General features: G+C 35.7%; 1 protein-coding gene across 1 annotated transcript in view; it reads left to right on the top strand.

Moving 5' to 3' along the window:
* The first annotated feature begins 2,463 nt into the window (after positions 1–2,463).
* Positions 2,464–17,626, top strand: part of LOC134666018 (collagen alpha-1(X) chain-like) — a 54,692-nt gene continuing 39,529 nt past the window's right edge. Inside the window, exon 1 of the mRNA XM_063523099.1 lies at positions 2,464–2,630. Coding sequence (XP_063379169.1) covers positions 2,601–2,630 — 30 coding nt within the window. The 5' untranslated portion in view covers positions 2,464–2,600. The remainder of the gene's footprint in view (positions 2,631–17,626) is intronic.

Below are 17,626 nucleotides of genomic sequence, written 5' to 3'. Positions count from 1 at the left end.
CCAAAAATAGGTGCGGTATATTTAGTTATTTAATGCAAACGTTCGCGATTTTATGGTCTTGTTGCGAGATTGTTTTCAAAACATGAATGCCGATATCGTATGCCAACGTATATGTACCTGTATTCCTACTTAAGTCATTAATGTCATTAGTTATTAAGTAGTTTTAAACTGAAAACGAGTAATTAATTTCAACTCTCTCGGCCATATTTCTTTCACGATAACGGTGAGCGACTATAGTACACAAAAAAAATCAGAAATGCCAAATAAGGAAACTAATTTATTCATCGCTACAAGCGGTCCAGTCCACACAAATATCCGTTTAATCGTGGTTCGATAGAACTATTTATTATAATAATGCGGAATTAGAAGGAGGTTGATGGCCGTTTCGGATACCTACACATATTAAGTTAGAGTTTGAGATAAAACCAATAGATAAAAGTAGACGCAATATATTGCATAAATCGTACTAACTACTTGTATTTTTTTAGATGTGAATGTCTAAAGCTCATGCTATAAATTTTAACACGGATATTTTGCCTCCAATATTCCGATCTAGATTTAGTGTCGAATATCGGCAGAAGATGGGAAAAAATCGTCGGTGCGCGGCATGGCATTTGAAAAAAAAAGAACTAACGTTTTGACCAAGCTTTATTAACTACCTACATCCACCTATCACGATAAAGTTTTGTGGTCAGCTTTGGTGTATATTTCTCGAGAAACTCAAAGCTGATTTAAAACTGCTAAGAGGTTTGTTAAAAGACTTCATTGACATGTACTAATTCACAAGCTGCTCGTACGTTAAATACATGTTCCACGAGGATTCGAACATCATACCTATACTATAAAGTTTTAATTATGTCTTAAATTCGTGTTTCTCAGAAGTAGCGTAATGAAGCCAAGTTTCAAGCGTCTTCCAGATCCAACTCAGATGCAGATGCAGCTATTCAGCTTTTGGGAAAACTTGGTTTTAACACTAAGTAGTTTAAATATCATCATGGCTTGCAAATAAGTAAGGTCACACTTATTTCAAACCAACACGCCCACCTCTAGCGTCCCAGGGTCCAGATACTAATACAAGTGACATGCAATGAAATTTAAATCATTACTAAATAGGCACAAAGAAGATTTTGTTTTGATTGTTTCGATTTTAAAGCTACATGTATTAAATCATCTATAATTAGAGTTAGGTACCATTGCTTCCAATTTTTTTTTGACGCTAGCTAGAAGTTAAATCTTACAATTCATTACGAATGGATACAACATCCGAGTACACTAAGCTGTAGTTACTAGTTATTGGGTGGACTTTAATATATTACTGGCATCCCTCAGTCGTTATTTTTTTCACATAAACAGCCTGTCTTAATTCCGCTATTACCTGTTTTGTCCTGTTTAGTCGCTCTATATGCTCGATAGTAAGTTTTCCGATTGGTGCGTATACACTCTTCGCTGGCTTTCCACAGGGAGGAATGCTTTAAAAGTTAAAAAATATACAAAATAAAGTTCATTAACTCTAACCTGTCGATGCCACTTTTTTGAGAATCACTGATTTATTTTTACGTAATTCTTAACTTTTACGTAAATTATGGGCTTTTAACACTTTTGTCATCTTAACTCACGTCGTACACACCAACAAGAGCTTCCTAAGTGAATAGTGAGCTTTCAAGTACCTACTGTAAACGTGATTTATTTAATATTTCATGTCGGCGCGCTTAATAGAGGCTTCTGGTGACCAGAGGGCTGGCCACTATTTCGCCCAGCGTATTAGCATCGCTATACAGCGGGGAAATACGGCCAGCCTTCTGGGCACCTTGCCCGTTGACGGCGATCTGGGGCAAATTTTTTACCTATAGTTTTTGTAAGTTTTATTATGTTTGTTAATTTATTTCTTTGTTTCTATCAATAAAGAATATTTCATGAAGTACCTAATTTAATCGTGTAAACTGTTTTCATTTGTTATAAGATTACTAGATTTAGCCAAATTTGGCTTACCTACTAATTTTCGTTAATAAAGACTATAATACAATATGAAACTATTAAAGGGCCAATATTCGTAATCGTATCACGTATAGGTTCGATCCCACATAATAGGAATGTGAAGTACGTGCTTCCGGATTAAAAAAAGGATCCTTCAATAACTGAGATCAAGCAGTTGATTCTCATATCTCGTCTCAAACGTCCACTTTAATCGTGGTGTCAGCAGTACTTCACTACCCTTTAATGGACTTTAAAATGTAAAAGCTAAATCGGATGTTAATTGTACTGATACAGGATTTACGCGCGGCTTTAAGGATTTGGACTCACGCACACTAATGCGCGTGTCATTGTCACGTCACGACACTCACACGCGGCGCAGAGGCTTCGCCGCCGAAAACACCTACACTCGAACACACCTATATGCCAAATACGTTGCGGTATTCAACGTTAACGTAAGAGGTAATATAAGAGGCGCATCTTCGAGTTTGCACAATTTAGTTTGAAAAGCCGGCCGCTTGAGAGCGGGTCCTGAGCGAATTAGTCGTGCTAAGCCGGCGCGTGGAGGCTTTGTATTGTGGTGCGGGACTCGCCGGGACAGCAGAGGCCTAAAGGGCCGAACCCAGGCCATGGGGCCGGGACCGATCATTTATTTATTGGTAAGTTTTCAATTAAAATTATTCTTATGCTCAAAGTATACTTATAATAACAATCTAAAATAGCAAAAGTTTCTGAACCTTTCACGGAGAGATGAATTATTTTTCAAACTTTCTTAGATGTTAAATTGAATAATTATATTAAAGAGAATTTGAATCATGAATTATGAGCAAATTCTGTGTTAAGTACTACAAAACTTTACAGCACAGTTCATTTATAAATAGGTAATTGAATTTTACAGAAAGAGCCCTATTGTTGTTGCTTAATACCTTTGTAAGTACAAGATAAAACTTTTAATAGAATACTAATAATAATTATTACATTATAAATTACAATAATACAGCATCACGACTATAACATAAATGTTGATTTGATTCAGTGAGATTTGTACTGAGCTATCAACATTGTGATACAGCCCGATTCGAACTTTAAGATACGTCAAATATTACATATGGATCAGATATGTCAGTGTCAAAAGTGGATGATTCTTCAAACAACAACGGCACTTTTGACACTGGTATATCTAATCCATATTTCGATATCAAGACCTCCTTTTGAAATTTGGAAGTCTGTTAAAAATACATACTTAGTACCTACTTAATTTTGACATGGTAATTAATCAGTGATATTTTTTACGTAAGACGCTTCTACTTAATGGGGTTGGCAACTGTCAAAGGTTTGCATAGATGGCGCCATCATAGCTTGCCCCTTTTTCTATGAAATTTGGCTTAAAGAGCTTGCATCCAGGGTATTAAATAAACAAAAATTTGACACAATTCTAGGGATTGACAGGGCAAGCTATGATGGCGCCATCTGCTAAAAACTTCCACCGGCCAACCCCATTGATCTAGTTCGTTATCAATCCTGTGAAAAAACATTTTCTCGAGTTTTCTCGCACGTGTAGAAAGAGGTGAATGTGTAAACTCTTCATACGAGCAATATTGGTCGCTGAATTATCTGAGTTAACCAGATTATTTACTGAGAATAATCCTATTTGTCATAATAAAGACAAGTTTCCAATTTCCATCTCGCACGTAGTCCGGCTTGACGCGCGATGCGATAAGCCACTGATAGTACTGATTACCCGACCCTCGTTAGCAATCCTTTCCTACCCTTTAACATACATTCACGCAAATAGCTCAGGGGGCTTTGTTCGCTGTCATGATTTTTTAAATGTATTATTTTGTGTTAATAAATAAATAAAAAAAAAAAAAAAAAAATGAAGTGTTAGGTAATTTGCTGAAGTTACTGATAAGTCTCTGACAAACTCCTTTGAATTTGGTCTACACGTGAAGTTATACAACCTGTTTAAAAATCTTATATGTGTGCATGACCCACGCACACATGCATATCGTATTTAATAAGTTCTATCCTAAACACACTTCAGTTTTCAATAAATCGTAGAACAAGCAACACTCATTTGTATTATTTCAAGCAAGATCCAAAATCAACCTTATTACAATCAACATATGGTCCTTCGAATTCGAACCGAAATTTTGGAATGGCTCGAATAATTTATCGACCCTATTCGAACTTTAAGATACGTCAATTAATGATCTAGAAACGATATGGATTAGATGTGTCAGTGTCAAAAGAGACGTTTTTGTTTGAAGAAACGTCATTTGATACTGTCATTTTCTAGATCTATTAATTGTCGTATCTTAACGCTCAAATCGGGCAGTATGAAACTCATAGTTCACCAATAGCAATAATGTTGTGAAATTAGAAATACATAGTAAAAAACTTCAAGAAATTACAAATATAATTTAAATTTTATTGGACGGTAGGATTTAATATTTCACCCTGATGGACGTAGTCTAATTTTGTCGCCTAATTTCAATTCACAAAGTCACAGGCATTGTCTGCAGCAGCAATTAGTGTTAACGCAAAAATACGGGCCGGGACAGGGCTTTCAGTCTGAAACTGAAACAGACATTTGCTTGATTTGAGGTCTCGTTATTTGAAGCAAGATTATTTTTAGGCGACCGGCAAGGTCAATTAACTCACATTTGTAGACGGGTCTATCGCGAATTTATGTTATTACTTTTATTCACCGACGTTTCGACACAGGTTTACCCGTCTATAAATGTGAGTTAATATGTGTTCAAAACGCGAAGGTTTTAAATATTATATAAGGTCAATTAAGACTAAAACTAGCACCACATAGTGATTAGCTAGCTATCAAGATTAAATGCTTAGCCAAAAGCACAAATAAAGAACATTGCAATTGGATAGAACCAATTTCTGTCACCAGAACCAAGTTCTTAGGGTGCAAACGCAAATCGCTAAATCGGGTTTTTCCTCTTGGGGTACAGAAGGCCTTCATTCTATTCCTTACCATAATGCTTACAATGTGTTGGTTTTCTCACAATAATCGTCGCGTGGTATTCGGTAGGCATATTTCATGCCTATCACAAAGAAGCATTTTTATAATAACCATGAAAAGGGCGAAGCGGCAAACATTTATTTCTGACTTTTTAATTTGAATGATTTAGGCGTCGAAAAGGACGGCAAAGGTTCTGCCTTTGACTAAAAATACTGAAAGTTGACCGTTCGAAATAATTATAATTTCTCAAATTATGCGTTGCGTTTAAAAAACCAATAAAGGAAATTTCGAGGGACTTCCAGTTACCCAAGGGTGATACGGAAATCTTTTTCATTACGCTTTGCTTCGCCTTTGGACTGAAATATTTAGGACGGAATGAGAGTGGCGATTTCTCCACCGACAAGAGCATAGCTCTTAAATACTGATGATTATGAGAGATGAACGGGATCGTTATGAGTCTTAATAACCTTTAAACTTTAGTATTTCTTGCAATTCACTTCTAGTAGATACATATTGCATATTGTTTGTCTAATCCAGCCTCAGGTTTGACCAGTTGTTTTGGTAAGAGTCCTAAGTAAACATACGCTTGTCTGCCTTTGATTGGGCAATATCTTAGCATTGCCCAACTTAGATAGTCAAACTCCGAAACACAAAACGATGAAATCAAAGTTACACCAGTTAGTTAAAAATAAGGAATAAACAACGTGGCAACAAAAACAAAAAAGGATCACTGTATTTAATTTAATGATAGACTTTATCAGCCTCCGTTCTCTTACTTAGCAACTTTGACATTCTTATATTTTATTAATAATAATATCTTATCATGATTTCGTCTATAACGAGACATGTTTTTATGTTACATATCGCACAAATTATCTCTGGTATTACAAAAATATCACGATATTACTAGACGTTTGAAGTTACATTACCTATATTTTCAGCATATTCGAGCGGATAATTTGCATTAATGGTCTATAAATACTTAATAGTTGATTAAGTGACGACACAGTGTATAAGTGGTTTCTACATAACATTCACATTCAATGAATTAACAGTAGACATTATGACATCAGAACTATTGATAGTTACTTAACTATAACCACTTTGATATTGTAATGAAAATGCACAATTACGAATTAACTACGTAGGTACATCCATTATAAGGTCGTCAATATCATCTCCGCCTCTAGAAATATTTCGAATGATTTATAACCAAGCCTCTTGATGGATCGAATTGTATCAGGATCGCTACCGTTCATTATTTCTTGCCATTTCTTTATGCTAACTAAGCCCAATATTTTGACCATCATCAATCATGGTATTGTCTAGTTTCTTGTACTGATATCATACCGCGATATTCCACTGAAGTTGAACGCCCTCCATTGTCGCAGTAACCACCTCTTCAGACAATGACATCAACATTATGCACTAAATCGGAAGGTTGTTTTTATAACTGCCCCCTTTTATGGCCTGGTCTGCTTCCCAGGTACAAGTAAGCTTTTTAATTTACTTTTTACGAGATGTTATCGTTAAATAAGCCCGCATGCCACTTAAAGAACTTGTTTTCTGTTACTTCATAATAACGGTTTCAGTAAAATTATTTGTTAGTTAATTTTAAATGTACACTAGGAAATATGTACCCTTTCCTACTCAATAAGTCTAGTAATTACTATTGGTAATGGTATATACATTATGCATCAATGGTTAAAAGACAAAGCAGAAAGCATCTTGATACACAAAGTCAAAAATAGGGAATCATGGCACAAGATGGAGGAGGCCTTTACCTAATAAGGGGTCCATATTTCAATTTAATATACCTTATTTATTAACTAAGTTAGCAATAACATATTAATATAACCTTTATTTACTTCAACAAAAATAACAATTGTGAAACATGGAGATTTAAGTAGGTAAGAATCTTTAAAGATAACAGGTAACTTGTCGTCAAGCGATCTAGACACGCGGCAGCGTGTCAAGCCAAGTTCAAGCAAAGGAACTGGCTAGCCAGCGCCAAGTGTAATATTACACGAACCACTTGGTGCCACTTTTGACCCTTCTATAACTCAAAACATCTTTAACGTAAACACATAAAACTACGTGTGTTTAATTATATCCATAAGGACATCTAGAAGCCCAAATTTCATGAAGCTAGCTCAAACGGTTATAAAGATATGAAGGTCAAAAAGTCGTAAATTTTAAGACTGACTGACATACCTATAGTACCTAACCTACTTCCAGATGACCTAGAAGGATGAAATTTGGAATCCAGCTCAGTTATTGTGTGAAAGCGTAGGAAAAAATCTCAAAATAAAAAAAAGTTATAAAATAGGGGGGGTCCCCATACAAAAAAACCATTTTTTATTGTGACTGACATATAAGTACCTAAACCTAACCTACTTCCAGATGACCTAGAAGGATGAAATTTGGAATCCAGCTCAGTTATTGTGTGAAAGCGTAGGAAAAAATCTAAAAATAAAAAAAGTTATAAAATAGGGGGGGTCCCCATACAAAAAAAACCATTTTTTATTGGGACTGACATATAAGTACCTAAACCTAACCTACTTCCAGATGACCTAGAAGGATGAAATTTGGAATCCAGCTCGGTTATTGTGTGTAAGCGTAGGAAAAAATCTAAAAACAAAAAAAAAGTTAATAAATAGGGGGGGTTCCCATACAAATTTCTTTTTTATTGTGACTGACATATAGTACCTAAACCTAACCTACTTCCAGATGACCTAGAAGGATGAAATTTGGAATCCAGCTCGGTAATTGTGTGTAGCGTAGGAAAAAATCTAAAAATAAAAAAAGTTAAAAAATAGGGGGGGTCCCCATACAAAAAACCTGTAATACGCGCTAAACAACCGGCCAACGGTGTGTCGTTGGCGGCGCGCGGCACCACATAATTAATACAAAGAACAGAAGTAAAAAACATGCAGCGGAAACACAAGAAAAAACATTAAATCTCAATACCTGCCTAGTTTTCTTTACAAAAAGTATTGATATCCCATCAAAAACATAAATGTAAAAAAGGAGAGCCAAGTTCAATACAAAAATTATGCTTGGCTGTGGGGTTCGCCGCAAAAAGAATGGAGATTTAAATGAGTGCCAAGTTCTATGCAAAATCCAAATATGTATTTATAGGAACAAAATAACATTATAAACAAGTATTAAACTCTATTTCTTTGCTTTATTGGATACCTATAACAATTGCTGTTATTTAAAAAAAATGTGAGATCTTAAAGTAGGTTAGATTTGGCTTGGCCAGTTTTTATCAGAATTACAAAATATATATGTTGAATAACTTTATAAAATGATTGATGTAATGAAAACTGGCCAAGTCAAATCTAACCTGCTTTAAGATCTCGCATTTTTTTTAAATAACAGCAATTGTTATAGGTATCCAATAAAGCAAAGAAATAGAGTTTAATACTTGTTTATAATGTTATTTTGTTCCTATAAATACATATTTGGATTTTGCATAGAACTTGGCACTCATTTAAATCTCCATTCTTTTTGCGGCGAACCCCACAGCCAAGCATAATTTTTGTATTGAACTTGGCTCTCCTTTTTTACATTAATGTTTTTGATGGGTATGATAAAACATAATAGTTTACAGGTGTTACAGCGTTCGCAATTAGTTTAAAAAGCATATCGGTGGCTTCATAGAATGGTCAATCCACACATGGACTCCATTAACAAAAACGTTACAATGGGGCTATTGTTTGGTTTACATAACAAATGGCTCGATAGTGGAACACGACGCGTAGATTGACAAAGGCGTTCCGTTAAGGCTTGCCGGCTAAAACCGCTGGTTCATACAAAATTTATGCATTGTTAATAGTCTGTGCGGAAAGAGAAGATTCGTGAAATTTATAGGGATGAAACGGTCCAGTACATTCTAGGCTCTTCACTATCCGCACAGACTCTACGATAGAGCGACTCTACGAACGAATAGTAGCGTAAATAGATATAAATAGTTTAATTGTTTCATATATAGAAACATAATCTCTTTTTGTTAAGGTTTCAGAGAATGTATAGAAGTATCAGCTTTTAACGCATGGTCTGATACGCGTTTTTTGAAGCTGACTGTACCTTCGTAAGTTCCGGACTTGACGGTTTTTTATCCACATGTCTAACTTCTACCACAGTTTTATAAACTGCTTTTTTATTCTCACTCAGGGAGGTCCTTTACTCTATTCAAAAAGTTCCGTATGCATTAACATTATAAATTACGTCATTGCTTAATAAATAACAGATTAACATATTATAAGCATTAATAACATTATAAAATTAATTTTCCAAACTATTTGTGTGACAGTCGGCTTTGAGGAGGTCCCTCAAAAGATGAATGGCGCTACGTATCTAGTGACGTTGACTGTGACTCAGGGGACACTTCTTGCCGCTAGTTGCTAGGCAATTTTACTACAATGGAAAGCATTTAGGAACAAGTAAAAGCTATACGGCATATTGAATACACAGTTAGTCATTATATAAACGGCAGATTATACAAAAGAATAATAAGTTTTTTTTGTTTTTACTACACTCGTGGAACTAATACTCGTATACCTTTTTAGAAGCCATATTCAGAAACGTTATACCAATTAAAATACGATCATTTATTTAAACATTAAACAAATAAATATAAATATTTTATAAAAACTTATAAACTAAAACTATCGAACTATTCTAAATTAATAAAAATAAAACATCCCTAAACCTAAACTACAATAAATAATCAAGACGCTGGCAGCATTACCTCACTGAATTGCAATGCCAATGCGCTGTGCGAGGAAGCTGCCAGCCCTACGGTCCTCAGGGTATTAAATTGACTACAATATACCAATTAAATTTCAAAGTAAGGTAAGTATTCCCAGGCTAGTACTTTCGATCAAACTTTACTTTTCTTTTTGAGCAAATTCGAATATGTACACTGGCGTTCAAAAGTGCATGTATAGATGTCGAGACCGTAATGCCTTAATATTACGGTTGAAACGTCGCCATGCACTTTTGAACGCCAGTGTAGGTACACACAGCTGCAAAAGAGCATACCCACTTCATAAATGAAATGCATTCACGACAAAAAACACTAAAAGATGACCCTGTGAGCTTTATTAAAGTTTTGAGTAGATTTTTTTTTATATAGGTAGGTATTTGAATATAGCAGATACCAACATAGCTTTGTGTTGTTTGTGTCTGTTCGGGGGAACACGCGGCAAGGCAAACTGCTGTATGTTATACGTTTAGCTGTAAGTAATGTTCAGCAAGTGTGAATTATGGTTCCAACACAGCGCATATTTCATAAGTATATTGCGACAGTATGTTATGACCCTAGAAATATAAATCAGAGAAAGTTTGTTACTTATTTGTCAGTGTTGAAATATTATAAATAAATATTTGGGGCATAATTTTACATTAACACACAGATCTAAAAAATGTACACAATGCCCATATACCTACGTAATGGCCTATCTTTTGCACACTTCCACTTAGAAATGGCACTTATACTTGAATATAGAGCCAAGAAAAAATACTTGGATTTTAAAAACTAATATTTAGAAAAATACACATTATTTCACAATATTTTTCAGTGCGCCTGAAACAGAAGATTCCGAAAATCCAAAAAAAACAGTTTTTGAAAATTTTGTATATACCTACTATTTTCTGGTTAGGGCAGCCGACTCCGATCTTTGAGCGTTAGCGAGATATTTAGACCCTGTGGTTATATTATAAAATGTATGTTGCTTCACTTAGGTAGGCAGCAACGATTTCGTCGCATAGTGTTAAGTAGTTGGAAGGAAGGTTAACAGGCGTAATTATTTACTTTGTACTTCTCATTGTCATTTGAACATTATTAGCAGCACATTGTTATACCCATAACATAACACGTCGTGCCTATTTCGTACTTAATGAGTCTGTTCAACCCAATGAAATTTAATGGTAGAGAATGCCTTTTGGTATTAAGACCGCCATTTGTACATTTTTTTTACATGTACAGAAGAGTTAAAAAAATCCTATAATCACACCTTTTGAATAGTTAATATCATCTCTATCATGCCTTAAGTAGCCATATTAACAATGCATAAGGGTGGTATTCCAACTGTCCAATTTCTTTGTCCAATGTGTATTTGCGTCTCACATTTTGCTTAGTGAGAGAGTGAGACGCAATGCACATTGGACCAAGTTATTGCACAGGTGTAATACCAACCTAAGGAAGTATGTCAAGAATTTAAAATACCACCAAAACCGAAAACAATGTTAAATAACAGTAACGAGAATAACACCTGCAAGGTTATTGACTTAAGGGTTGTAAGATATCGGTTCATGTCATTCATGCTTTGCTTATTGTCTTGTCAATCATACTTGGACCGGTCTACTTGCTAACAAACAATAGTTTCCTATTTACATGGCAGTGATTAACTAGTCAAATCATGATCTTTATGAGATAATTATGTAAAACACTGATTTAAACTTTCACGATTATTAAACATTATCAAACTGCACAACGGGACTTAATCGCGTATTTAAGTTTTAAGATTTACCTCCGACGTTTCGAGGACGGCGTTGTCCCCGTGGTCTCGGAGAAGACTGGCTCAAGTTGACATCAACATCTTCTAGCCGCGCGAGTTTTTCGAACTACCCGCACTTGGTCTTGTTTATCAGTTTGAACGTTTTGCGCACTAGGGATGTCACTCTGTCGACACACAACACTAACGATATTCGATTTATCGACTGTCGATATTCGTTTCCGCTTACATTTACTAATGACTGGATTCCATGTGGATGAGATCTTAAAACCCTCGTCCCGATTAAAATTGCAATGTTTTTTGATTTCAATGGCTTCCCGCACTTTTCTACTGTAGAAATGGCGATCCGTGGAGAGGATTTTAGGGTTATGCAGCTCAATCCAGTGGTTTGGTCCTGACTCCAGCAAATGCTCAGCCACCGCAGACTTGTTGACCTGACGATTTTTGACAGCTGCGATATGTTCCTTAACTCTTTCTGCTATGGTGCGCTTAGTTTCTCCGATATAGGAACTACCACAACTGCAATCTATTTTATAAACGCCAGGTGACTGGAACGGAATAACGTCCTTCGGTGACCTTAGGCTCCCTGCTACTTTGGATAAAGGTGTGTACACCGTCTTTATAGAGTACTTTCCAAGTACTGTGCCAACTTTATCCGTTACCCCTTTTACATACGGCAAAAATGCCGGCTGTCTGGAAACGTCGGAGGTAAATCTTAAAACTTAAATACGCGATTAAGTCCCGTTGTGCAGTTTGATAATGATAATTATGTAGTTTGAAATACCCTTATTATTTTTTGTGTACACATTATACTTCTGTTAGTGCCTTTTTTTACACTCTGTCTGTAACTTTCTATAAAATATAAAAATGCCACATACCGGGTGTGGTCTGTAACACGAGCAAATAATTAAAACATAGATAGTACTTACTCCTCAAACGGTGACACTTTTGTTCAACAACTTTTAAAAATTATGAAGTATTAGTACTCCCTATTTTTCATACAAAAGAAATATTATCTTCAATGGAAGCCATCGCCACGCCATTATCATTGTGATTGACGTTGCTTGTCACGCATTTAACATAACAAAATTCGCAATACATTGCGTCTTAGAATAAACTTTAAAATATAATATTTTAAACTTTCGCGTTTTGAATACATATTAACTCACATTATAGACGGGTCTAACGCGAATTATACCCCACCACGACCAGTGAAACCTGTGTCGAAACGTCGGTAAATCAAGGTAATTCAATATAATAATTCGCGTTAGACCCGTCTATAATGTGAGTTAATATAAACTTTAAAATGTATTAAAAATCAAACCACAAGTTATTTTTAAAAGTCGCCGAACAAATATTGATCAGTATGAGGAGTACAGCCTACAGTTTAATTTTTTGCTCATATTACAGGCCACACCCGGTATATATTTAAAACAATTACAATTAATTTTTGACCATTTTGTCAGTTATCATGTTTCGACGAGGACGGTATTCTTATTGCTCGTGTATATAAACCTACCTACTTAATAATGGTATATAATATACACTGCGTGTGGTACCTAGTATTCTATAGTTTATTTATTTATGTATTTATACATGGTTACACGCTTTAAGTATAAGCACATTAGTATAAAATAAGGTAATACCTAAGTGTAGAATTCCGTCATACGCGGAAACGCTTAGTCTAACTAGCAAGTTTAGACTTCCGTTTTTTGATACAATTCAAATACGTAAAGTTCAGTAAAAAAATACCAATATCAAGTATATAAGTGTTTCAGACGTAGAATTTTTTTATTTCACTATTTTACAATTTATGCCGCGTCTACTACTTAATATAATTTTAAGATTCAGGCAACAAGGTCTATATTCCAAAACCTATTCTAACATACATAATATTATAATTATAAATTAATAACTAAATAAACACCATAATTACATAACTTATGTGACATTCGCGTTAGTATGATGACTATTGATGAGCGTTAAAAGTTAACCATGATTAACATTAACCATCAATAACCGACACCCCGTAACATGTAGTAAAGTGCATGGTGATTGGCCATGATGCCATGAACACGATATAAGGTCAAATGTTGTATAAATCCGTTTAATCCCAAAGTTCAAAACTTGTGTTTTAATCGTCCCTTACAAGCACAGTTGACAATGTTCAAGTACTCCCCTGGGCAATATTCCCAACTCGGAACGTCCAGGGATTAACTTTACGAAATGCCGAATAAAGAGTACTTCAGTATCCCATTACGACTCAAATATCCTTCAAACAACAGTAATAGTACATTACTACAGAGGCCGGGACAAAAGGGGTTGCCGGCCGAAGACATATAGACGGCCGAGCGAAGCGAGGCCGGATAGGTCTGAGCGCGGGCAACCCCATTTCCCGCTGAGGTATGTATAGTGCTTTTCTCAAACATGCAATGAAATAAATAAAATAAAAAATCCACGAAACCCAAGTTTTATTTATAGAAAAAACTAAAAGTAAACTACACCCAAAATATAACTAAACACGTACCTATATCTTTATCACGCGTATGTTTTACACGAGTCGTGTATTTTTACTACCCGTATATTTTCATGTATCTTTGATTTTTTCGCCTTGTATCCGTCTGACTGTCGTTTTCGTCACATAAGTTTACATAGTCTTTCATGTTGATATCATGTTTCACATACATCGTTGCTTTATGCATGGAGAAAATAAGTATAATTTCCACAGTGTTCACGATTTTGTAGTTACTTTCATTTCTTTAACATATGCCACAAAACTGTTTCTAATAAACTGTAAGCCATTTTTCTTAGATTCTAAAATAATAAAATTGCCATAAGCAACCATATAGATACTTCGTCTTTGACTTGGCGGCAGAGGCAGCAAGTTATTTAAAATCAATTCTGGTTACGCTGCCAATTCCAACTCCTACGATTACAATTAAAATTAATTTCATTATTTTGTCGGGACTCATATTAAAGTAAAAAAATCAACAACGCACCATAAATCCAATAAAACAGAAATACAGAATGAAAATTTTTCAACTTTGCCTCCATAACAATTTAAAAAAATAACTACGCGTGTTTGAGTAGACCTTTTTACCGCTAACGTTTAGATGAAATATTTTAAATGTATTTATTTGTGTAGTTAAATTTATAATTTAAAATTACAGAATTTGGTTAATAATGTATTATTTATTAAGTTCATGTTGATTTTATACAAATAAAACTGCAAATTGTAGCAAACATTGTTTTTTGTTTTTTTTTTATAGGCGTAGTGGCAGAGTGTCATTACGAACCATAAAGCAAATACTGCCTCTAGTTTTTTTTAATGGCTGAATGCCACGATGCTGTGTCACAAATATCTGTGAAATGGAAATTAAAAAAGAGGACTTTGCCGGCCTAGGCCTGTCAGATTTGTATGAAATTCCATTAAATACCTCTTGTCCTAGCCGAACCTGAAACGTCATACTTCGCAGCCTATTATAAGGAACATAACATCAATATTTCATTGCATGTTTGAGAAAAGAAATTTTCAGTTACATCGCGACTGGCATTATTTTCTATCTCCTACTCTTTTTAATGCTTGCATAGTAGAATACGACATCCGCTTGCAGATGTTTCAAAAGCGATTGCACAAAATGTGTTTCCAATCCAGAGAGGATTGGGATTCGGAACATTGGTCGGGATTATTCCCGTCTCATATGTTTTGATGATTCTACCGAGAAAACAATATTTTGGTTTATGTAATTAACTAAATTAAATATGCAGCTATTGATTCTGGTTGCATGTTTAAACCTTTTGGGGTGAAGACCCTCGCACTGGCCTGGCTCTGCGTCTCATTGATGCTACGGGTAACCAGAGGGCTGATTCTTACTTTGCCCAGCGAATTGACATCGCATTGACATCTGACCACGCTAACTTGGCAGTAATAATGCATATATGGGATAGTATCATCATCATCATCTCAGCCATAAGACGTCCACTGCTGAACATAGGCCTCCCCCTTTTTTGGGGGGTGAATGCCATAATCGCCACGCTTGGCAGGCGGGTTGGCGATCGCAGTCGAGTACACCGAATTTGAGGGACGCTGCTGCCCGTCCACCGGTGGTCTTGGACGTGGTTTAAGGACATACCCCGGTCCTGGACGCAGTTTAAGGACATACCCGGGTCCATTGGGATAGTATATACCTATGCATTCTTACTGCCAAAGTTTGTGCAAAGACCATACCTTGACTTAGCATGACACTATAAGGCCTGTTTTTTCCGTTTAGGTGAAAAACGGTTTCAAATAAAGTGATTTGAAGGACTTCTCTCGAGTTACAAACTTACAAATGAAATCCCTTTAGACTATGTAAATGAGAGTTCATACAAAACAGACCGGCGGACACTCAACTCAGGTAGAGTTTCGCGTAATTGAAATCAGTTAATTTTAATTAACATCGACCAACCGACGGATGTTATAAATAAAGTTGTTCGCACTGACTCATAGCTCTTTAGACGATAGGAGTGATACCGGTTTCCGAATGGCTGCTTGTAGCATAAATGCTAGAACGTTTAATGTCAATCATGGGCATTTTCGTTTGGTTTACCTAAAGGTTGAAGATGCGCCGCGTGGCACCAACGATCGGCCTGCGACTCTAACGATGATGTAAATATACCTACTCCGATGCGACTGCTCCGGCATTTCCAATAAACTATGCATTGAAATCTTGCGACGTGCCTGCATCACGTTTATTCATATGTATTATAAAATTATTGCGTAACTTCGCTAGGTGCCTTTTGACAAACTTTGAACGATTTTTGTTTTGCTTAAAAGAAAGATTAACGACTTGAAGGTACATTTACATAAGTTGTCGTTTAGAATTTCAAAGCCAAAAACAGTAGTTTTTTTTCCCTCGAGGTCAATATGACCTCATAGTGGAATTACTGGAATTTATAGTTGTATATTAAGTAAATTAAGTCTGTTGGTAGTGCTGGTGTTCTAACCGCGTCAAGTCTGCGCGTCATTCGGTGCATTTCTTAAATTGATGTTTTTTTTTTAGTAGAAAATAGTAGAAAATATTGTGATGCTGTAGATTGTAGAATATGTAAGTACGTAGCTGAAAGGTTGAACTTGAATATTATTTTCTACTATACACTTCAACCCTAGTGTTGTGTCACGTGACCTACCTTGTGTGCTACTTAATATTAAGTAATATTACATGATTTCCTATTCTATAAACATCAATATTATAATATTAGCTTCATAATAGTTGGCAAATATATAAGACTGAGGAAATACCATTTGAATAATTAGATTCGTGAGGCAATCTGTTCTTGTTCTCACGCGAGACATCGGGCGAAGCTCGATTTCTTTGCCCCATTCACCTATTACTAGGTCGAATTGTATTAGGTCCACAATGTAGGGGAGTCGGACAGTCGTATTACCCAGTGTTTGCCATCGGCGGACGTTATCGTGATCACCTTTCGCAACGCCGAACGTTTTCCACGACAACTGTACTCGCTGTTTGTATATTTGGAAATTCTAATTGCAGTTTTAATGAACCACTATATTTTAATGACTTGACAAGGACGATATCCGATTACCAATGTCAAATATTTGGATTTCATTTATGCAAACTTGAACAAGCGTTGTTAGATTTATAGTTGCGACGAAAGGTTAAAACTCAAAGATGACCGCTTATAAAAAATTACTGCCGTTACCTTCAAAGAGACACGCCCCGCAAACAACACTTTGCTAAAATATTAATTTTATATGTTAATTGATGAATTCGCTGACATCTTGACATTAACCAAGACATTTTAAAGAATGGTTTATGAAATAATTTCTATGATATTTTCTGCATATGACTTATGACAAAATATCTCTGATTACCGCAACTATCCAACCCGCAACGACCTCCGCAAGTGCAATACGATATACAACTTAACATTAATTGGCAGTTAAAATGCCTGTGCATAATGAAGCGTTGAATTAACTACGACCGGCCCTCACGTAACGTAATGCCCATTGTTGACTTGTCGTAGTAACCTATAAACGCTCGATTGATATGATGAGTGGTCAATATCAAAGGTCAAAGAGCTACCTGCCACTTTCGCTATCGTATAGCGAGTCTGAAGAGGCGACGGCCGCTCTAGGCGGATGCAC

Source organism: Cydia fagiglandana, chromosome 7 (genome assembly GCF_963556715.1).
Source record: "Cydia fagiglandana chromosome 7, ilCydFagi1.1, whole genome shotgun sequence".
Taxonomy (NCBI): domain Eukaryota; kingdom Metazoa; phylum Arthropoda; class Insecta; order Lepidoptera; family Tortricidae; genus Cydia; species Cydia fagiglandana.
This window is presented reverse-complemented; position numbering and strand designations above follow the sequence as displayed.